General features: G+C 36.7%; 1 protein-coding gene across 1 annotated transcript; it reads left to right on the top strand.

Annotated features, from left to right (window-relative positions):
- Nucleotides 1–5536: 5536 nt before the first annotated feature.
- LOC103444495 (uncharacterized) lies at nt 5537–24196 on the top strand. Its single transcript, XM_070804561.1, is given in 21 exon segments — nt 5537–5744; nt 5903–6108; nt 6580–6607; nt 6610–6713; nt 9342–9351; nt 9354–9412; nt 9812–9882; nt 9988–10049; nt 10151–10164; nt 10531–10657; nt 13616–13854; nt 14010–14557; nt 14559–14604; nt 14740–14913; nt 17246–17339; nt 17342–17469; nt 17568–17682; nt 17685–17847; nt 18355–18639; nt 18920–19042; nt 23628–24196. Coding segments are annotated over 20 exon segments (2601 nt in total). The 5' UTR covers nt 5537–5744; nt 5903–5958; the 3' UTR covers nt 23689–24196.
- The last annotated feature ends 351 nt before the right edge of the window (nt 24197–24547 follow it).

Below are 24547 nucleotides of genomic sequence, written 5' to 3'. Positions count from 1 at the left end.
ATAAATTTAAGTTGTTGTAGTTTTTAAATTTAATTTTTAGATTTTAAATTTAAGTTGTAGTTTTTAAATTTAAGTTGTAATTTTTAAATTTAAGTTGTAGTTTTTAAATTTAAGTTGTTATAGTTTTTAAATTTAAATTGTTGTAGTTTTTAAATTAAAAGAATAAATTATGTTTGGCCCTTTGGCCCTCGGTTGAGTATGATTTTTTGTCTCTTTTGCCCTTAATTAGAAATAATAAATGGATACTTTGGATGCGGTCCTTAATCCTTAACATTCTTTGACTAAAACTTTAATAGTATTCAAAGTTTGATCAAAGTCCATTGACTTTGTACACCTCATTATATTACAATTAATATTTATAGTTTTATAGTTTTGACATTAATTGTTTGATATTTTATGAGATTTATAATCCTATAAATTTAAAATACATGACACATCCTGACCCTAGAATCAAGGCATGCTGGCCGTCACGTGAGTGTGACGTAACCAAAAGTGCGGTGCGGAAGCAAAGGATATGAGAAATACGAAGGAATAAAAACCAACTACTAGCAGTAATATCCAACTAGCATACTAGAGAGAGTTTAAGTGTGCAGTACATAATTTCAGAGCATAAAAGAAACTAGGTGCAGTCAAGTAGGACAATAATTAAGTTATAACACCCGCAGGTGAGTCCTACATGCAGGAAGTCTGTCAGAACGCCGAAGAAAACCTCGTGAGCCACCAACTACTAACTAGAACCTGGAGGGGCGCAAAAACAAAATTGAGTGGGTCAGTAAAACCAAAGTTTTCCAAAGCATTTCATTTAAAACATTTCTAACCCCTCACTGTAAAACTTGTATACTTTCCCAGAAAATAACATAATAGTATATAAAACCTCATACGTCACAAATCACAAATCTATCACAAATCCAGGAACATGCCATGCCATAAATGTCAATAACAAAACATGGATGCATCAAAATAGTAGGTGACATAATGAATCAACCGGAGACCCTGCAGTTGGTCCTGTACGGTTAATTCCATAGCTCAATATCCAACTCAGCCGGAGTCACCACGGCGACCTGTACGGCACTACTCTGCACATAAGTCGGAACTACCTGAAATAGTCTGTACAACAAGAATGGTGTAATAATATGCTCTAGTGCTTCTCTCATCAATCATATGCGCGCGTAATCTAAAGTCACCTACTAGTCGGAACCACCTCTAGTGGTCTGTACGACTAGCATGTCGGAACCCTCACATGGTCTGTACGACATGCACCTACTTAGATCCAAGGTGAGCGTGCGGTGCGGTGAATAATATAAGCACTAACACCAGGGGTGCAGGTTATGAGCTCTCAACACAATTCACATCATCAAGGATTCACATGATTAACATAAAACTCACCTGATACTCACATGTGCGTCCACAACACCAATTCACATATATATATATATATGCATCCATATCAATTCATATAATTCATAATATGCATGCATGGCGTTTTAAAACGTACTTTCATATAAATTCAATTTCTGGGAAAATTAATAGTATATAGGTATATACTGAAAACAAATTGCCCACTCACTGATAAGTCGATGGGTCATAACCCCCGTGACGTCCCTGGATGCGCTCGTCCTCGGGATAGGTGTCACCTATATGCTAAACAACTATAAAAACGTTAATTTCATGCACATAACCAACAATTTGAAATAACTTCTCATACGGTGCTCAATTTGGGTATATGAATATACCACATCGACTTACTCGACGTCACGGACGTCGAGAAATTTTTTTTGAAGCGGCACGCGCCCCTACGCGCCTGGATAGGCACGGGTTCACGCGCCCCCACGCGCGTCTTCTTCCTCTAGCTCGCCGAACTGAGTTTTCCGGTGGCTGGAAAACTGGAGATTTTTCAATCTCCTTATTCTCCGTCGTTTCTCAACTGTTTTCTTCGTATTTTATATCAATTTGAAGCCTTCAACATGTAGAATCACATTGGACTAATTTAAGGCTCTAAAAACAACTAAATCTCACCGGAAAAATTCCAAGAAAAACCGGCCAACTTTGAACTCAGTAATCCTGACGTCCAAAACCTTCAAACTAAGCACTCTGAGCTTCCTTAGGATCTCACTAAGCTCACTATAAGCTCAAAATTCCCTGAAATTCAACAATTCACATGTGCATGAACAATGATTTCAAGATGGGTTTCGGATTTCACGTGATATCAAGGGTTCCAAGTTCTAAAAATTATACCAATGAACTCACAAGCTTGCAAGGATTCACAAACTTACCTTTTTGACGTCGATCCGTGAAGGTTTGAGGGTTTTTGATCTTGATCCGTACAAGTCGAGAGGGAGAGAGAACAGAGGAGAGAAGAGAGAGCACGGGGAAAAAAAGGGAAGGGGTCCAGTGCCTGTAACCCGTGTGTGTGTGTGGTCCCTCAAAAACAGATCACTTCATCCCTAACCACACAAAACATGCATACCAACTTAAATAATTCTCCAAAAGTTTATGGAATATGTGTATTAGTCCAAAAAATATGTCTCACACACACACACACCTTAGCACCCGTCAAGGGTAATTCCGTCATTTCACGTCTTCGAGAAATAAAATCTCGGGACGGGCTGTGACAATACCTCATTATAATACTATTAGAAACAGTTACAATAAAAAAATTCAAACATTTTGATTGAATAAATGGATAAAAACTATGTAAAAATAAGAAATAATAAATAATAAATGGCAAAAGAATGTATCCATAGTGTTAAAAAAATTGGTACATTTTACAAAAAATTGGTACATTTCACATATAACAAAGTGGTACAATAATAAAGAAGAATGGGTACATTATAAATAACTTAGGGTACAGATAAAAGAATAAAAAAATATGAGTACAAATGAATTTTTGAAAAATATAGACGCTAAAAGAAATTAATACATGGGTACAAAATAATACTAAAAAGAAAATACTACAAATTTAAAAAAAATGTTTCAAATTAAAAGTGGGTACAAACTAAAAATATAAATATATGATACAAAGTTTAGGCATAAAACATAAATATACCGTATGTAATTTTTCTATCATTGATTAAATATACAATGTCACGTGACAATATACACATAGGTACAAACACAAATAAAACTTTAAAAAATATGGGCACAAAAAGAAACTAATATATGGGTACAAATTAAAAATGAAAAAAAAAATTGGTACAAACTAAAAATAAAAATATATGATAACAAATTTAGCCATAAATATAAATATATTAATTGTAACATTTTTAACACTAAAGGAATATATTTAAAAGTAAAAATATTTTATTATTCAAATAATTAATGATGTTATTGATACCTAAGAACCTTGATAAAAAATTGAAAATGAATAGGATTTTAATCAATAGAATAGTAAAAAGAAGGATGTGAACCTAATTTCTCCAATAATAAATTATGTTTGAATCTATGAGCCTTTGTCGGAGATGATTTTTTGTCAAATGTTTTGACCCTAAGGGTGCGTTTGTTGCACCGGACTAACTCGGATTGAACTAACTCTAGGGACTAAGTTGGATTGGCTTAGACTAGACTAAGCTGGACTGACTTAGTGAAACGTTTGGTGCAGTGTCAGACTAAAAAACTGGACTAGCAATAAATTATTATTATTATTATTATTATTATTATTATTATATTTTACTTTATTTCCTATTAAAAATATCAACATTAATATGGACAAATGGGGCATCTTCTTCGCAAATTGCTGGTGCTCCTCTGCACACAGAATTTCCATTCACATTATCCAACAATTGTTCAATGATCTGAACTAACTGGTATCCCAGAAAACTCACAAATCCAAGCCTACCTTCACAAACCAAACGCAACCAATTCACAGAATCCATCAAGTATTCTGAAATTTAAAGAACAAAACAAATAAAGTAAAAATAAAATAAAATTAAGGAGATGAAGAACGCAAAGCACCCAACCCAAAACCCAATCAACTTCTGCAAATTGTAATCCTTCGTAAGGAAAATTAAATCCCAGAAAAATCAAATCCTTCAAGCTCACTTGTATATGCAGGACCAAAAATTCGATTTGAAAACCTTAAATTGCCGGACTTCTGTCGAATTGGAAACGGAATAAACTGGGCTTTGTCTACTTGCTTTCAGGTCTGGGTTTTGCGATTCGAATCGGAGTGAATCAAACAACAGCGAGAGCAGGGAGAGAATGAGACGGGTTCTAGGTTCTGAGAGATTCGAAACAAGCAGACGATGCAATTCTTGGTTGGCGAGTGTTGACGATGTTGGCAAAGCGAGCAGACGAAGCGAGCAGAGAGAGGAGATGGAGGATGACGAGGAGAGTGAGAAGACGAAGACGCAGTGAAGGTCTTAGCAATCCCATGGTTATTAGGGGGGTCTCGCTAAGACCTCTTAGTGAAGGGTTTTGTCCATGGGAATCTCCTTTAGTCTCATTAATGTTAAATCCCATCAAGGAACAAACACCCTTTAGGCCTCGTTTGGCAGCTCAGACTGTACTGACTATTTCAGTCGGATATGATAAATAGTCGTTGGATAGTACTGACTAAATTAGTCGGACGTTTGGTGCTGTATCAGATTAATCTATATGTCGGATAATATCCCGAACTATAATATTTATAAAAATAAATAAATTTAACAGAATAATTGATGTTAAAATGAAAATTTGATGATAAAATAAAAAAATCAAATTTCAAAAAATGATAAAAGATCAAATGAAGGGAAAAAAAAGAAGAAGAAGATAATAAATAAACAATCAAAATCCATTACACCGACAAAAGAAACCAGAGGAAAGAAGAAACAAACCCAGGTCGCCGCCTAACAATCACCACCATCACCATACCATTGATAACAGTGGTGGAAATCTCAATTCCTAACAATTAATTCATTGATAAGAATTAATTATGTTTAAGAGTCTAAAAGGGGATTGGTCACCATCACACACCTCACCGCGAACAGAGTGAAGAAAAACTCTGCCAATCCAATAAATCAAATTGAGACAGAAGATGAAGAAGAGAAAAGGCTGGTGGAAATCTCAGATCATTGCCATAACTTTATGTTCCAAATTCAAAGAAGTGGAGGAGGAGACGAAGGAGAAGGGTGGCAATGGAATCTCTGGGATGGCCAATCCAGCCTTTATATTTTCCATTGCTGCACTTGTTAGTCCTTCGATTAGATCCAGTCCATGGGGAGGACTTCAAGGACGATGCGCAATGAGCGAGAGATTGTTGGACAAAAAAGAAGAACCCGACTAATAATACCGAGGTTGGGGAGAGGATAGAAAAGCGGGCGTGTGCCGTATAAAACTGGTGGGTCCGGATTAATTATCCGGTGACTATTTAGTACATAAACGCACCAAACAACTGGCTCCGTATAATTAATCCTATCCGGTACTTTATACGGTGTGCCAAACGAGACCTTAGTCTCATTAATGTTAAATCCCAGCATAGGACAAACACGGTATTAGACTAATAGCTACTCCAATCCTCCCTAGATGGCAAACAAACGCCCCCTAATTGTCGAACTCGCACTCGCAGCAACCCAGCAACCCAGCCTCAACATATCAACATCTCGTCATCTCGTCATCTCGTCATCCCGTCATCGTCATCCATCCCTCTCCCTCGCTCGCACTTTCTTTCTCTCTCTATTTTTAAGCGTTTTAGGAAAGAGAGAGACATCAATTTTCAGTTTCAGTGGATGAGATGAGAAACTGAGGATTGGATTGGATTGGAGTTGGAGGTAAATTTCACTTTATAAATTCAATTCAATTCACTTGTACCCCTCTCTCCGTGTCTCAATTGAGGGTAGGTTCCTTTGTTTCTTTTTTTTTTGTTGGATTTGTTTCCTATATCTTCTACTCTGTAGTCAGTGAATCTCATCCATTCATCATCTTCTAGTTGTATGAGGGCAATTTTCGACGACTAACTCAAGAAAGAAATTAGATAAATGAGCCATGTCGATACCAAAGGAGCCGGAGCAGGTGATGAAACTAAGAGGAGGATCAGTGCTGGGCAAGAAGACCATTCTCAAGAGCGACCACTTCCCTGGCTGCCAGAACAAACGCTTGTCTCCCCACATCGATGGTGCTCCCAATTACCGCCAGGTCTTTCTTTTCCTCTTGCTCCTCTTAAAATTAACCACCAATTTTGGGTTCATTCCTTGTTTTGATGCAATTTAGGAAGCACTTGTTTGTTAGACTGCCCACTGAATCTAGTGGTTGATTTTAATGCTTCAATTCTACAATCTTACATCGCATATATAGACAAACACATACTTACCACGTACAGCTTCACTTGCGTTGTCACCAAAATGTATATTGTCAACAAAAAGTACGTTGTCAAGTAGTTGCCTCTTCAACCACGTACATGCATCATGTTCTCAGGTATATAAATCTGTCCGTAATCGGGTTCAACATATTTTCATTGTAGCATCCTCAATGCTTCGTGTTAATGCAACTTGAGTTTTACATGGAAACTTCTCTAAATCACTCTCAACTGTTTCACGTCATTTCCCTTCTCATCACCTTCCGTTGTTTGATTTGTTTTCCTTTCATATTTATCCTCTTGGTTTATAGGCTGATTCGCAACATGTTCATGGTGTTGCCATCCAACAATCGGTGGAATCCAGAATGTTCTTAACCATATTGGAGCTCAACAAATTGATGGGAAGCGAGCACAAGTTCTTTGGATTAACCTTCGCGAGGAGCCGGTAAATTAAATGTTTCCATGCTATTTCTACCTGTCACTGTTTGATTTCTTTCTTTCCTATATTGGAAGTTTGCACAATACAATTGGTGCAATCGACTAGCATCATATTTAAGTTATAAAATGTGCATCATCTTTTTTACTGTTAAAAACCAAAATACTAAATTATTGTAGTAAATCTTGTTTTCAGAATATAATAATGATCAAGTATCAACATTTTAATCTCAAGTATGCTGTTGCCCGATTTGGAACTAAATGCAGTTTTGCGAAGTCAGTATTGAAAATTATTTTATAAACAAGAAACCTAAACTATAAATTTATAGCTATTGACAATCAAAAGCTAATGAGCTCAACTGTTTATGATGATATTGTTCCTATACATTAAGTAATAGCTCTTGGATTACATCCCCTCACTGATCCCGTAGTAATTATAGCATTCAATGTTGCCCATTATGCCAACTGGTGTGTTCTGCAAAAGTTGTCTTTTTTGTAGCCTGGGATGAATTTTCCCGACACTTTTTTTTTATTACTGAAATGAAATGTTATTCATATGACAATATAATTACACAAGTGGACAAGATGTCAGTAAAGAAAAGCAGAAAGAAATCAACGAGATGACAAACAAAGTCCCCATAAAATTGAAAGAGCTATGAAAACTCCATAAATCTAACTAATATCAGCTTTCCCAGGAAGCCAAATAGAGGAAAAGATTCTTTAAATTCTGTAGAAACCAAATACCATAATAAAGACCATAAATGAACTTTATCCCACAACATCTGTCTTCTGTTACAAAATGTTATGGTAGACTGTGTATTGCTGCCTAATTATTCTTATATAGTGGGGCAACCTTTTAAAGAATCTGAATCTGACTTGTAAAGGATGGCAGAAAACTGTAAGGTTAATGGTGCGTCCTGGATCTGACTTAAATTATTTAGGTGGTTTAGGGATGGTTTGGTATGGAAAAAAATTTAGGGTTTTCAAAGCAGGAATTTCTCGGTTCTTTTTTTTTTGTTTGGGCTGAAAAAATGGTGTTCACTATAGACTCAAGTATGTATATGGGCCTAAAGGGTTTATCATTTAGACGGACATGGACCTAAGTTGGGATGAGTGCGAACACTCAGTTAACTCTGCTCCTAACAGTGTAATGCATAGTTAAATCAATGACCAATCAGTTCTTCCAAAGAATGAGAATGTTGGCTGTACAGATCATATCAGTCTTCAGATTTACGGATATATCTACGGATATCTTGAGATGCCTCTAAATATCTGCCCTAATTTATGGTTTAGTAGATGGGTAGCTTAATTAGTGCTTTTGATTTTGATTTGATTTGGTTAGGGATTTAGTGCACTTATTAGTGTTGTGTGGAGGGATTTAAAACGCTTATACCATATCAGTCTTTCTTTTTCTTCCTTTTTCTTTCTATTTTGGTTCAAGATCAGTGCAAATCTAGCATTTTTGCTCTGTTGGAGGCTGATAGTGGGGATATCTCGCGAATATAGGTAAACATGTGGCAGTATCTGGTAGACAATAGAAGAAATTGCTTCACCCCTGCTATTAGTTTCAGTGTCTAGAGAAAAAGATTCATCAAGGGAAAATATCATCCTAGCGGCAATCCTTGGTTCTAAGTTCTTACATCGATTGTTCGACACTAGGCAGAACATCTTTCATCTTTTAATAGTACATGGCATAAGCAAAAAGAAGAAATACACACCATCTTGATCAAAAACCTAAAATCATAATTGTTATGCTGCCTAACGTAGGCAATACCACGAATCTGTGAACTCAATTGACACAGCGTAGAAAAGAAAAACATTAACGCTGCATAGGCTTTTGGACCTTGTGATTCCAAACTACCTTAGAACAAAAAACCCAACAAAATCCCTGGAAAATGCCAAGAAAAATAAATAAATAAATTAAGCCCACTCCTAACAAAAATAGATTATGCATAACATTAAAGTTCCAAACATATGGAGTATGGACTGAGCAAAAGCCTTTCGAATTTGACCAAAATCATCCAAACATTTATCTGTTTCCCATCATAAAATAAATAAGCTAAAGATACAGATCCAAATCGAAGAAATAGTAAGAAATTATACAAAGTTTTCCGACTAGAAAGAAATATATAGAGGATGGAAGATTCCCACCAAAAACAAGAGAGAATTGGAACAAATAAAACCATCCTATTTACCCCAGCAAAGAGGGACAAACAGAGTAAGAGAAAGCTAGGGCTTGAAAGGAATGAATTGTGGAGAGATGTTTCAGACTGAATGAGTTGAAGTCTTGTACCATAAGCTGGGTCTGTTGGTTGTATCAATTGGGAAAGTTTCCTTAAGCCCCAATTTTTTCAGTGCCGTGTAAACCCACCTCTCCTCACTGGTGAACCAGTTAATCTTTTTGTGTATGTGAGTGTATGTTTTTCTTCTGTTTTTTAAGGGATTAGATTAGCCATCTAGTCCAAGATGTTTCCAAACATAGGACTAATCTAAAATAGTCTAGTCCAACTCCTTAAGCGGTATATGAAGGTACTCTTAGACTTGCAAAATCTCTTATTCTAATTTTTCATAATTTTACTTGACACAATTTTTATCCTTGAGTATGCATTTTCTTATGTTACTCCATATCTTCAAACAGGTGGTCTATATTATGGGCGCCCTTTTGTTTTGCATGATGTGGAGAGGCTCTTTTCCAACCTTGAATATACGGTATGCTTTTTGTTAATTTTACCATCAAATTTGGCATATCCTATGATTATACTTGCCTTCATTACTTAAGAAGTACAGAACGAATAACTTCATTGTCTACAATATAGTCTGTCTTACATTAATTTGAATTTCGGGTGCGCTTCTTATGATTTTAGTACTTGCCTTGATGAGGAGAATATGATGGGTTTTTTTGTTCTTTTGTTTATACCTTGGTCCTTTTGTTTTGTTTTGTTTTGTTATGTTTTGTTTTGAGGTTGGGAATTAGGGAATATAGAGGCTTGCTAGTTATAATACATGCATAATGCTATTTGCATTGCAATTCACAGACATGTCAACTTGTTAATTAGCCACATTTTATGTTTCCTTCTAAATTGATTGTGGCTTTACAAAAACCATCAGGGAATTAACAGGGCTAGGGTTGAACAAATGGAAGCCTGGTTAAAGGAAGATATTTTAATTGAATCTGCAAGGTATGTAACATTTTCTCACGCCTGCTTTCTATGATATTGGACGTTATTTTCCCATCTGAAATAGCAGATATGGAAATAAGATCCTTCTCACTGATGAACTGCCAGATGGTCAGATGGTGGATCAATGGGAACCAGTGTCACGTCATTCTGTGAAGACACCACTAGAGGTATCTCATTGGAACAACTGTCATAGATGGGAATGAGAGAACAAGTGTAACCGACCAGTATTCGTAATATTAAACAATTTATTTATTTTATTATTCTGTAGGTTTACGAGGAATTGCAAGAACCAGGATACCTTGTTGACTATGAACGTGTTCCTATAACTGATGAAAAGTCACCTAAGGAGCTGGATTTTGATATTTAGGTTAGTTCATTTTCTCGTCGAACAGTATATATAGCACAATTCATATCAGGCCAGGTAAAACCTGGGACCAGACCTCAATCAATTGGGTCCAAGAAGATGGGAACCAAGACCAACCCAACCTAAATTGGTTGGAGTGGGTTAGTTCTTGGCATGCCCATGAATTGAGCTGCACTCCTAGAGTTGGTCTTTTTGTGGTCTTGTGGTCATGGAATATTATCACCTTCCTGAATTACATTTTCCGATGCGTGTGCTTTATTTACTCATTTATTCTTTGTATTCAGGTACATAAAATTTCTCAAGCTGACATGAATGCAGAAATAATTTTTAACTGTCAAATGGGACGTGGGCGAACCACAACAGGAATGGTGATTGCAAATTTGATATACCTCAACCGTATTGGAGCTTCCAGTAATCCTCTTACTCTATTCACTTAAATACTTCTTCTATTACATTGACTCATTTTGGTCATCCGAAGCAGTTTTGTAGTTCTAGAATTTGTTAACTTGGTTTATCTCTGTTGCGAAGGAACTTATTTGTGCTATTCTAATGAAACTATGATTTTCTCATATGCTCCTTTTTCTCTCCACCCCTTCCCTTTCAAGTTTAAACAGTATATTATTTTATTTCTGATATGAGAAGATAATAATCACAAAGACAACACAATTGTAATCATCCAACTCAAACCAGCCTCCCTGAACAACCTCAACCACAAGAACAACACATTTGGACAGAAAATAAGCAAGTGGTCTAAACTTTAAACCTCACTCATACACAAAACACATCAATGTGGAGATCGGCAAGAAAATGATACAAATATCAAAAGACAAATCCAAAATACACCTTTTACACTGTAATACAACTCTAAAAGCTATCCCACAGCAGCTCTCCAGTCTAATAAAATTACAAAAATGAAAGATTCTAAAGGGTTGAGAAAGAGAAGCCCCCAGGGAAACCTAACTTCTTCCCAAGAGCTCTCCTGTACGTTACCTTTTGGATCCTTGTTATAATTCTGACTCTCCTCTTCTGGATCTTTCTTTTTGATCTATCCGGCAATGGACTAAGCAAAATAGAGAATAACTAGAAACAAACCAGGTTTATACTGTTTGGGCAAAACTTTTGCCTACGTCCATTAGTGATTTCTCTAGGTACAGAAACCATGCCTTCTTTAATTAATAATACAGTATACAATACTTTTTTCAAACCCTAGAACTAATGCCTCCTCCTCTCCTTGCTCTCTGTTTTCTCACTTGCTTTTCAGCCTTGCAGCACCCTATTTATAAGTATAGGTGTGGTTTACATGCCTATTTTCTTATTTGGTTTCCTATTCTATATAGGATAGGAAAGTACACTTTCATTCCTATTCCAATTATGCTTCTAGGATTCCCAATCTAATTGTACTAGAAAACTTAATTCTTTCCTAATCCTTGTAGGACAAGAATCAGTGTACCTTAGCTTTCCTAATACAATCCTAAACAAAATAGGACACTAACAATTGACGAGCCAATTCCTAACAAACTAACAATTGACGAGCCAATTCCTAACAATCTCCACGTTGGTTAGTCAAACCAAGTCTTGACAGTTGCACCTCAGTATGTTGTGAATATCGCGTTTAAGAATGGGAAAAACAAAACAAACATTGGAAATCGAAAACAAAATAACCAAGATAAGCAACGGTAAGAATTAACGTGGTTCAGCTTTATGTGCCTGCATCCACGAGACAACAACAACAATCTTTCACTATATCAATAATGAGTACAAAGGATAATCTTGCCAAGCCTCTAGGATTAAAGATTTGATGGGAAACCTGAAAAAAGAACAAGAAATGTTGAGAATATCGCGTTTAAGAATGGGAAAAATAGAACAAACTCGGGAAATCGAAAACAAAAGTAACCAAGATAAATAACACCAAGAATCAACGTGGTTCGGCGATATGTGCCTACGTCCATGGGACAGCAACAACAATCTTTCACTATATCAATAATGAGTACAATCAATAATCTTACCAAGTCTCTAGAATTAAGACTTGACTAAAAACCTGAAAGAACGAGAACAAGAAATACACTCTCTCTTTTCTTTTCTCTCGCACACACTTTACAATATTCTCTCACTCTAATCCCTTGAGTGGTATACAATTTATTGTTTTGCTCCCCATCCAATTCTCTACTCTTTTGCAAGATATATCCAAGATAATGAAGGCGCTCACTCTTTGGTACTTTCTACCAAGGTCTCCAATCCTCACCCCTATCTCATTTGGACCCCATTTCCCACTAAACTTGCACTCCATATACTCTACCTTTGACCTACTTAGCGAAGACCTTTAGATTCCAACACTTTCCGCCAAGGGTTAAGCTTTGCGTTTATTCTCTCCTGCGTTTCATCTATCAACACTATATCATCTGCGAAAAGCATACACCAAGGGTTATCATCTTGGATATGTCCCGTTACTAAACAGGAAAAAGAAAATTGCACAAAACTAAGCCTCCCACCTCCAGATAACAAGCGTTTCTTCCCTTGATCTTTCATCAACTCATACTTATTTTTGAAATATAAAGAATTATTACCAACACTGTCGCTTAGTGTCCAGCTTTCATTGCACCAGTCAGCCAGTCCATAATTTTATTTATTTTTATCATATCAAGACAGATGTCTGTACAGTTATGGATGAGAGTTTGTACTGCAAATGGGAAAGAGTAAATGGCTCTCTTCTCAGAACTTTGAACTTTAACAAGAGTAAAAAGAATACGGACCTCAACCTAGGCACATTTGGGGTTTCAAGCAGACAAGTGTCCTAGCATGAACATGGCATCTAAGACCCATACAAGAGTACAAATCCATGTTGAAAAACCCCGCACACTAGACCTTATTCTTTAATGTAACCAACGACAATAGACTAAACTAGCAAATATTAGAAAACTTAGAAACACACAAGAATTATACTGGTTCGGCAGAACTTTTGCCTACGTCCAGTTGTGATTTCTCTAGGTAGAAAAATCACCGCTCCTTTGATTAATAATAGAGATTACAGAACTTTTGCAAACCCTAGAACTAATCTTAAAACTCTTGGCTGTCTGGCTGTTTTCTTTCTCTCTTAAAAAATCAGCCTTGCCCCACCCTATTTATAGACATAGGGTTGGCTAACATGTCCCAAGGCTGATTGAATTCCTATTTCTAAGTGAACTAGGAAATTACACCTATCCAAATCCAAATAGACTTCTAGAAATCCAAACCTAAATTGAATAAGGAAACTGAAATTCTTTCCTAATCCCTCTAGGACAAGAATCGGTATACCTCTAGGTTTCCTAAAACAATCCTAAACCAACTAGGACATATTTGACGAGCCAAAATCCTAACAATCCAAGACGTAATTACAACTGTCATCATTGGTACAACTGGCGTTGTTTTGTTCCTTTTTGAGGCATGTAAATTCTGAGGCTATTCAGACCCCGGTAGAGGTTTTTAAAGGTTTGGAGGAAGATGGTTTTCCCATCAAGTATGTGTGTGTACCCATCACTGATGGTAAAGCTCCCAAAAGTTCTGATTTTGACACATTGGCTATTAATACTGCTTCTGCTTCCAAGGACACTACTTTTGTTTTCAATTGCCAGGTTGACATTTAATTCTTTCCCTTTTCCTTCTTTTCTGTATGCATGAAAGGAGACAATAAATTTTTTTTATAACCAATCTGTAGTATTTTTCTTTTGCCTTCTATTATTTTCTTTCTCCTGATCTTTTTTTTCTTCTCTTCCTTTAATATTCACAGATGGGTAGAGGAAGGACAACTACAGGTACGGTAATTGCTTGCCTTTTGAAACTCCAAATTGACTACGGGAGACCTATCAAAATCCTGGTTGACAATATTACCCTTGAAGAAGTGGATGGTGGTACCTCAAGTGGCGAAGAAACTGGAGGTAGTAGTTCTGCATCAACCTCCAGTGTTACAAATTTTAGAAATGAAAAGGAGCAAAGCCGTGTATTCGGCATGAATGACATCCTCTTGTTGTGGAAAATAACAAGATTATTTGATAATGGGGTGGAATGCCGGGAAGCCTTAGATGCTATAATTGATAGATGTTCTGCTCTACAGAACATACGTCAAGCTGTTCTGCAGTACAGAAAGGTATTCAGTCAACATGTTGAGCCAAGGGTAAGGAGGGTGGCATTAAATCGTGGTGCTGAGTACTTGGAGCGCTACTTCCGTTTAATTGCTTTTGCAGCATACTTGGGAAGTGAAGCATTTGATGAATTTTGTGGGCAAGGAGAATCTAGGATGACGTTTAAGAATTGGTTGCATCAGCGACCACAGGTTCAAGAAATGGAACATAAGAATAAGACCTGGACGCTTTTTAACTGTCCCTGTAAATTCCTTCTACTTTTGGCTTAGAGACTTTTTTTTTTTCGTTTGGTTGGCAAGCTTACTCTAAGAGCTTAGTTGATAATTCTTTATTTTGGGATGGATATAATTTTTTCCTTTGTTTTTTTCTGGAATTCAGGAGGAGTTGAGAGCACCACTTGAGTCCCAGCATGGGGATGCTGTCTTGGAGGCCATTGTCAAGGCCCGTAGTGGTTCGGTTTTGGGGAAAGGTTCTATACTTAAAATGTATTTCTTTCCAGGTCAAAGGACGTCTAGTCACATACAAATACATGGTGCACCACATGTTTTTAAGGTATGCTTATATTTCTTCCTGCGCAATAGATAAGTAGGGATCTTAAGTTTTCTATTCAATTGGATAAGGGTACAGATGGAGTGTATATAATGTGTGTAACAGCATTACTCCATGTGGTTGATTTTATACAAACTTATATGTTTAAATTTACATATTTGAGGTGAAGCGAGTCAGGAGGTCGTCCTCTGGTTTTAGGTGTTCGTCATGCTCAATGATGTATTTAATATAAGTTAACAGGGTTGGAAAATGGTTTATCCTATAGCCTGACATATGGTAAGTTAGAAAAACTTGCAGTGGGGTCGGAATTTGGAAGAATAGTGGTAAAATTAGAGCACCCAACCCTCACCTATTGGATCTGAGAGTTACATTTTCAACCGCACGTGTTGGGACTGAGACAAATACGTGGATGCATTATGTTTGGATGATGTGGAATATTTGTACCCGTGGTTCTTGACACGTGAATTTTTTCCCTGGTTACGTAACCAACCCAAAATCACGTGGCGTTGGTGTAGAGGCCCAAGATATTTAATATGGATAGGAAAATTAATGAAAAGGATTTGAAAACTTTGAGTTTTAATGATAAGGACAAAATAAAGGGTAAAGTGAATAGTACCATGATTGACTTTTAAAAATGTGGTTTTTTGTTAAGGTAAACAGTACCGGAAGCTTTTCGTTAAAGTTCCCTAATATGGATTGGGGTGCAAGGTTGACATACTGCATGTGGAACACTAATCTCACCAAATAGAACATTGATGGGTCAATAGGAGCAGGTAGGGGAAACGAGGTGCTGGGGTTCTGCGCCAGCAACAATACTTTCACATTTCAGGGAAATTTTCAAGCATCTTTGGGGGATAAAAATTGTGGAAAGTAGTGTGAGATTTGGTAGGAAGAAAAAACAACACATCCGTATATAGGAAATGAAATAGATTATAAGCCGACTAAATAAAGAAAAGAAAAAAAATCAACGCCTGGGATATTGGCAGTGGTGTTATATGATGTGAGCTATGTCGCACAGATACTTAAGCAAATTGGCTAGCAATTCATCCATATACGGCCCTAACTTTCTGATATCACACAGATACAACAGAGGTACTGCAATTTTCCTTCAAATGGAGGTCGTGGTTTTTAAAGCAAGAATAAGGGGCTACTTTGTAATGTTCAAAAATTATTTCTAAGCCAGCCACATAAGAGCCATCTTTTCTCTGCTTCTTTTTGTTTAAACTCATGAGATAGAGGTTAGGGTTTATTTAATGTTTATGATTACCACCATTTAAGAGGAAAAGAGTAAAAGAAAGAGCAGGACAAAGAAAAGAACTCACCTTTCCATATAAAGAAGCCTTCTTTTCTCTGCTCCTTTCGGGTTCAACAAGATATAGGGGACAAGTTTTTTGAAGTATATATAATATAAGATTATTTTAAGGCAATATTCATATTATAATCTTTATTGAATTATTATCAATGGGACAAAATTCTGCAAGCATTCACTGATTACTATACTTGTGTTTTTCTCTGGGTTAAAAAGTTTGGATATATATCTAGTCTAGTTTATATTAACATAACTAGTACTTCCCTATATAAGAGATAAAATGCATCAAAAGTAATCCTTAGCTACCAAATAGACAACACAGCATCCATCTTGGAGTCATTAAGTTAATTGTCGTTTTAGGTCATACTCGAGGGATTCTAGACATTTCAAGGCATTTGGCTTTTTCCTTAAGTGGTAATAATGGAAACTACAATTAAATGGGAAACAGTTTCAACCATATGCATCAACTACATCGAAAGCTACAACCTTCAAACAGATGCCAACTAATGATTGTTAAGCATAGATTTGTTTACTTACACTTGCCTGCATCTTTTAAAAAAAAATTCCTCACAAGAGTCAGAATAGTTTTCTCAAGATAATTCTCTGGAGTGATTTTGTAGAAAGCGGTTTTACTCAATAATGTTTTTTGTCGGTAGTTCTTTAATTCTAAACATGCAGAAAGATTTTTCTAGGAGCCCAATTGCTTGTAAGTCGTAACTTACTAATTTGGAAGCATTTCCTTAGGTGCTGCCAAAAGCACTCCCAAGCAAGCCATAGATAGTGCACAATGGTTTTGCGTAAAGGCTACACTTGATATGTTGAAGTGCTAACTCCGGCACTCAGAGTTACTGATTGCATGAACCAGTATATTTTTCTTTATCATATTGGATCCCATATATTTACATTATATTTTTCTTTATCATATTGGATCCCATATATTTACATTGGCGTATATAAATATTTTTTATATAAGCTTTACTGGATTGTAATCATTTTTTAGCCTAATTTTATTTTTGTTTCAATCAGGTGGATGGATATCCTGTGTATAGCATGGCTACACCGACAATTCTTGGTGCCAAAGAGATGTTAGCATATTTAGGTGCCAAACCCAAAGCAGAAGGACTCAAAAAGTGATTTTAACTGATCTGAGAGAAGAAGCAGTTGTCTACATTAATGGCACACCATTTGTTCTACGGGATTTAAACAAACCTGTTGATACACTCAAGCATGTGGGAATCGCAGGCCCAGTGGTGTGCACAAATATTTTTGTTTTTTCCTTTCATATTTCAAGTACAATTCCTAAGCTAACTATAAACTCCAATTTCAAATTCAACGGAACATTTTGCAGGTGGAACACATGGAAGCACGACTAAAAGAAGATATACTATCTGAGGTCAGGCGGTCTGGTGGCCATATGCTTTTACACCGTGAAGAATATAGCCCGGCTTTGAACCAGTCCAGTGTCAATACTTAGAAAGCATCTTTGCAGATGATGTGAAGACACCAGCTGAAGTATATGCCGCTATGAAAGATGAGGGTTATAATTTTGCATACAGGAGAATACCATTAACTAGAGAAAGAGAGGCTTTATCTTCTGATGTGGATGCAATTCAATACTGCATAGATGAGTAAGTATCCGCACTTTGTATGATTCCCATCAGTAACTGGCGATACCACTAAAGATATATTTTGTTAAAACTAACAAAAATTATACCAAACAATGAAAATTGTGAAATAAAATTTATAGATGTAAATTAGCAAGTACTCTTGACACCATTATTTCTTTTGGGAATTATATCTTTGCCATCCATTACAATAACAAAGTTGTGTACTGAAGGGCTTTGTCCTCATCATGATACCACAAACATGTTACAGGAGTTTATTTATATTTTTCTAAGTGAAAAACACTCAGAGGTCTTATAGTAATACACCACTTCTGGCATCTGGATATACTTCCAATTTTTGTTCTCCTTTTGTTTTTTACTATTGAGGTTCTTTGGTATAAATCATTATTGCAGTTCATGAGTTTTGTAAGAAGCTGAATTTGCTTCATCCCTTGCTTTGCTGTTCAATTTGTGAATTTATTTATGAATTTAATAATTCTAAAATTCAGTAAAATTAACTTTTACCTATAGTTCTGCAGGGTGTTACCTTTTCGTATCACACACAGGGTTTGGAGCAGTTGCATATGCAATGGCTATTATTTGTATCAGAACTGGTGCAGAAACAAACTCCCTACCAAAGGATCCACAACCATTGGTTAGAATGAACCTGTTGTGTACACCTAAAGAGGATTTGCCTTCTCGAGCTTCTGATGAAGAAGCTCTGGGGATGGGTGACTACCGAGACATACTAAGCCTAACAAGAGTTCTTGTATATGGTCCTAAGAGCAAAGCAGACATTGACATTGTTATTGAAAGGTATTTATATATTAAAAAGTCCGCGGTGAAATTCTCTCCTTATGGTAGTGTAGAAAATTGGAGGGTTGGCTGTGTCATATAAGCAGATAACCCATGTCTCTGTCAACTTAAAAAAGAAAAATTGTGCTTCTATGCTTTACAGATTGTGTTTCATTTGTTTAATCATGCACTTTCTCGATTTTAGTTTATTTTATATTTGCGCGGAGTTAATGACCCTTAACAGGTGCTAGTAATTGGCTCTTATTGTTGATGTTTCTGACTTTGTTTCTTCAATTAAAAGGTGTGCAGGTGCGTGGCATCTGCGAGATGAGATTCTTTATTATAGTAGGGAACTCAAGAAGTTCCCTGATGCTGAGGATGAGCAACGAGCATATCTCATGGACATGGGGATCAAAGCGTTAAGGTAGGTTGAAGTAGCATTGTCCTGCTTTTCTTTTAATTTATTATGAATGAATGTTTGCATCATGTCTTCGTAGAGTTGGGCAGCGAAATTTAGATTGTTTAGCAGAAGTGAAAACAAAGAAGGCGTAGATTAAAACAACAATAAAGGATAACTGGAATCACTCCAGGGGCCTCCCACCCGTTTTCGCCTCTCACCAAAACAATCCCACCGCAGGATAAGAATTCCAATCTCTGGAAAACAAAGCTTTTCTATTCATAAACTCTTAATTGTTTGTTAATCTGAATTACAAGGGATCTTTATAAAGCCTTAAACCTAATGGACACGTGAAAGTAAACGTATTTTAGGAAAGAAATCCTAATCAAAATAGAATAGAAACTAAATCTAATCCTAGTCAAACTGAAAAGAATCTTAATAAAGTAGGAAGTCCAAAGACTAAAACCCTGGATATTAAAATACTAAAAACCCTAAAGAGTAAAAGATTAAAACACCCATTGATTTAAGCCTGCACTTTGGTTCCGCATTTTTCTCCCCCGCTTGAAAAATCGACTCGGTCGACTTTGGTGAGGAGCTTGAACCCTAGCCGTTATCAAACGGATAATTCTTGACGTCAGGGAGATGAAGATTGTATAGGACTCTAGTTTCTGTTTTGCCAACTAGGTGTCACAGTAGCAAAAAATAATTCATGAGAAATTGTTGTTTATTTACGGAGAATATTGCAAACTGCAAATTGGTATTTAGCATGACCAAATTAACTTTCTTTTCAATGGAAGAAACTGAAAGACAAGCAGTAGCACATCTTTAACTTCAACATCCTCAAAAGTTTGTTGCACGACAAGAGGAACATAGGGAACAATATCGCTGGAATCCTGAGGACAAGGAACGTCACTCGCTGGAAGAATTAAATCTTGCGTATCCAATAGACTAGATGTCTTCTCCGTTGTAGACTGTTCAAATGGAATTAAAGGTTGCACTTCCATATTGTTGGTTGAATCAGTACCTTCTTGAAGACTAAAAACAACCATTGATTTCAATGTTTTAAAAGACGAAGGTGTAGGTGAGGCGTTTCATGAAAAGACTAGATGTCTTCTCCATTGTAGACTGTTCAAATGGAATTAATGGTTGTACTTCCATATTGTTGGTTGAATCAGTACCTTCTTGAAGACTAAAAACAACCATTGATTTCAATGTTTTAAAAGGCGAAGGCGTAGGTGAGGCGTTTCATGAATGGCCCCGCGTGGCAATACCCTTGAGGCGTGAGGCGAAGCCTTACAAGACCTAAATAATTGGGGACTCATGTGGGTATAATTGGGGACTACTGTGGTTTATTAAAAAATAACTGGGCACTGCTGAGGGTTATAACAAAATATAGACTTGGGCAAAACGATGTCGTTTGGGCCAAGTCATATAAAAAACATTTAAAGACTTGACCAAAATGACAATGTTTTGGACCAAGTCTTTAAAATAATAAATTCTTCGTCGTCTTCGTGAAGACACCGCCACACTACAAGAGTCATAAACCAGAGGACATAGCCTTTTGACTTCGATGATCTCCGATGGATTTGGGAACGCTAGGTCAACCGCCTTAAGGTGTGCCTCTACCACGTCTAGGTGAGTTTTCGCCTACTCCCACTAGGCAGAAGTGTTATTATTCCCGCCCTGCCTCCGAAGCTGCTTAGGCGTGTCTTGGGCGTGTGTTTTAAAACACTGATTGATTTAGGAAAGCCTGCACTTTGGTTCTGCCTTACTTCCACCTTTAGATAAGAAGGTTTAGCCTATGTCAAAACTTTTGAATTGCGTTTCATTCACCTTTCAAAATAATATATTTAGTGCCAGGTGATATGTGAAAACCAATTTCAACACTAGGAGGTTTGCATATCAGTAGAGGACAAAAACTCCGACGATGTCAAGCCTATGTAGGTGTTGTGTTGCTTTCTCGCAATTAAGAAGTTATCTTATTCACTTTGGTTTAGGTTTTTTATTTTATTTTATTTTTTTTTTGAAAGAAGAAGCAAATTTTTATTGCAAAGAAATAATAAAAATACAAAAGCGGACAAGAAGTCCGCAAAGGCACAAACAAAACAAGATAAAAATCACCATCACCCAGACATTTAGAAACTATAAAAACAATACAAGACTAACTAATAGCCACATTCCAGTTCCGCCAAATTTCTGAAAAAGACAAATCTCTAAATTCTGTAGTAACCGCAGCCCACAGAGATGACCATAACCGAACATTATCCCACATATCCTCCCTTCTAGTGCCTACGTTGTCCTAAAAAATCTGCTTGTTTCTTTCCATCCAAATGACCCCAAAAATAGCTGAAACTACACATCCCCATAAGACCTTTATTTTCCACCCCTTTCCTGATAATTTATGTTCCTCTACCATAAGAGAATAACAATGCCTGGGTAAAACCCAACTGATACTGAACTACTTAAACAACTTCAACCAGAGATTTAAAGCCACCAGACAGTGAAGAAACAGATGGTCAAGAGACTCTGAACTTTTCTTGCATAAAATGCACCAATCAGGCTGTAGACATGAGCTAGGTTGCCCTTTTTGGAGCATGTCACAAATGTTAATTTTCCCATGAGCCACTAACCAAGTAAAGACCTTCACTTTGTTAGGAACTTTAGATTTCCAAACCAGGCCATAAGCCTGAAATACCCTATCAGCATAGCTTTTGAGAAGATAATCACAGTAAAATTTAATAGAGAAGCTTCCTGAAGAGTAAAGTATCCAATTTCTTGCATCAACCCTTGAGGGGTGAATGCGAACCCGGTCCAAATTTGTCAGGAAAGATGACAATTCATTTAATTCCACATCACACAAATTCCTTCGAATCCCAAAGTCGTAATTCAAAGAATGTTTAGCAAAACTAGCCACACTAGAAATACTCTTGTTATGAAATCTGGATAAGTTGAACAACCTAGGAAATGAGACTTGTAAGGATCTTTCGCCCAGCCAGATGTCTTCCTAAAATCTAATTCGTGTTAAGAATGAGTCACACATTGATGTGTGAGAAAGGACCTTGCATGGCCTTATAAGAAGTTGGGCTACTCCCCATATTGCCAATTGATTTTCTGGTGAAACCTTAACTTTCTTCATGGTATCAGAGCAGGTTGTCCTACGTGTGAAGCCAAAAGGTCACATGTGCTCCACGTCATCCCGTTGTGTTGTCCACGTATTAGGCTTGAAAATTCACCACATGTGATGGGGCGTGTTAAGAATGAGTCCCACATTGATGTGGAAGAAGGGACCTTGCATGGGCTTATAAAAAGTTTGGCTACTCCCCATAATACCAATTGGTTTTATGGTAGAACCTCAACTTTCTTCAATTCGATCTGCTTTACCAAAAACAAAACGGCAACACTCCAGAAAAGAACTATACCCTTGGGTAATATCCTTCCAAGGACTTCTACTTGTCCAAACCGAACTATCTTGGAATCCCAACCATTGTCACTTTATGCCAGATGGAATTACTTTCAACTGGAAAACGCCATAACCATTTAGCTGACAAAGCTTTGTTTCTTACCAATAGATTGCCAATACCTAAACCTCCTTCCTCTTTCTGTTTTGAAACGGTTTCCCAACTAATGAGGTGATCTTTCTTATCTTCACCAACACTAGCCCATAAGAATTTCCGCATTAAGCTTTTCAGATTGCTGACTACTTATTTAGGAATCTTGAACAAAGACAGAAAATAAATTGGTACACTTCCTAACACCAATTGAATTAAAGTTAATCTTTCCCCTCTTGAAAGAAAGGCACACTTCCAGCTCTGCAATCTTTTTTGGACTTTTTCCACAATCGTTTTGCAGAAGGAGATAGTTCTGGGATTACCTCCTAAAGCAAGACCCAAATACTTGACAGGCCAAGAGCCCACTTTGCATCCCCACAAACCAGCCAATCTCTCTAATTTGTCTTCCTCCGTTTGAGCCTAATTATTTGGTCTTAGTTACAATACAATACCCCTTAATTATTCTGTTTAGTCTTCTTTTTGGGCTTCGGTCTTGTCACAGTTCAGGGATTATTCACTTTCGACTATCTTGCTAGACTGGGAGGCAGCGGATGATGATTTCTGCTAGTTCCCCTTGTATCTGGCTTCTGGTTATTCACTGGTTGCAAATATTTTTTTAATAAAATTGTTCCTTTTCAAAATACAAAAGAAGGAAGGAAAGTTAAAACCTTTAATTATAAGCAATTGATTTTCTCTGAATCATGGATATAAATTGCTGTCGGAAAAAAAGGGAAAAACTGCGTGCATACTACTAAATGTAAATGAATTAACTCTGTGTGTGTATTTCTTGTAATGTATTGAGTCTTGACTATAGCATGTATTTCTTGTATTGTATTGGGTGAGTCGGACGTCCAATTGCTTCGATTTGAATTATTCAGAGGATGCCTTCTTGACTATAGGTCCTCCATTTTTCATCTTACTTTTGAAACCCACAAAACATGCATTTGTACTGCATTGATCGCATAATGAATTCTTTACATGGATATGTTTAACAAGCAATAACGTTTTTGTTGAGTTCTTGATTCATTTTTCTGTTATATTTAACCCTCTCCTTCCATCTGCAGGCGGTACTTTTTCCATATAACATTTAGTCCTACCTCTACCGCACTTCTGCGGCTGATATAAAATTCACATCATGGATGTACGCGAGGCCTGAACTAGGACAGGCGGTACTTTTTCCATATAACATTTAGTCCTACCTCTACCGCACTTCTGCGGCTGATATAAAATTCACATCATGGATGTACGCGAGGCCTGAACTAGGACATCTATGTAATAACCTTAGGGTCGATAAATGATATCATTAGTGTAAAATAAAGTTATGTACAGTTGGCAGTACGATAAAACGATCTGGCATTCAGTTTCCGCCTTAAGCTCTGAATGCTGGACAAATTAAGAGGTTATTACAGTTATGTACATGTAGGGACTAGGGATAACGAAAATCCCTGACCCAAGGGAGAAAGGAGTGGTTAGAACTCGGGAATGGGTTCTATGCCAGTTTTTGTAGTATATATAAAGATGAAGCTCTACACTTTTCGGGATTTGATTTTTGCAACAGGATGCTTATATTGAGGCTAATGTAAGTATCATGTATATATGTGAAATTATTATCTCATGAAATTTGAATGCCTAATGCCATTGGTACGTGGACAGTCGAATGATTTATTAGGTTATTTGTGATCAAAGAAGACTACAATTGCAACAACATTATTAGTTTTTATAACGGATGTTTTACATTTTAACGAATTCATAAGTTGAAGTATGACATTACAATGTTTAAAATATGAGGTATGAGATTGTGGTTCGATCCATAGTTGAGGTAGTTTTATATAATATACCCTAATTAGAAGCACAAGTAAAAGTTAAGGATGATTGGTTAGATTGCTCTATTGGATTGTACACAAGACATTCGAAAGGAAATTCATAATTATTATTATTCTTTTTTTTTTCTTTGAAAAGGGAGACGACTAGTGGCGAATTAAGG

Source organism: Malus domestica, chromosome 09, assembly GCF_042453785.1.
Source record: "Malus domestica chromosome 09, GDT2T_hap1".
Classification (NCBI taxonomy): Eukaryota; Viridiplantae; Streptophyta; class Magnoliopsida; order Rosales; family Rosaceae; genus Malus; species Malus domestica.
This window is presented reverse-complemented; position numbering and strand designations above follow the sequence as displayed.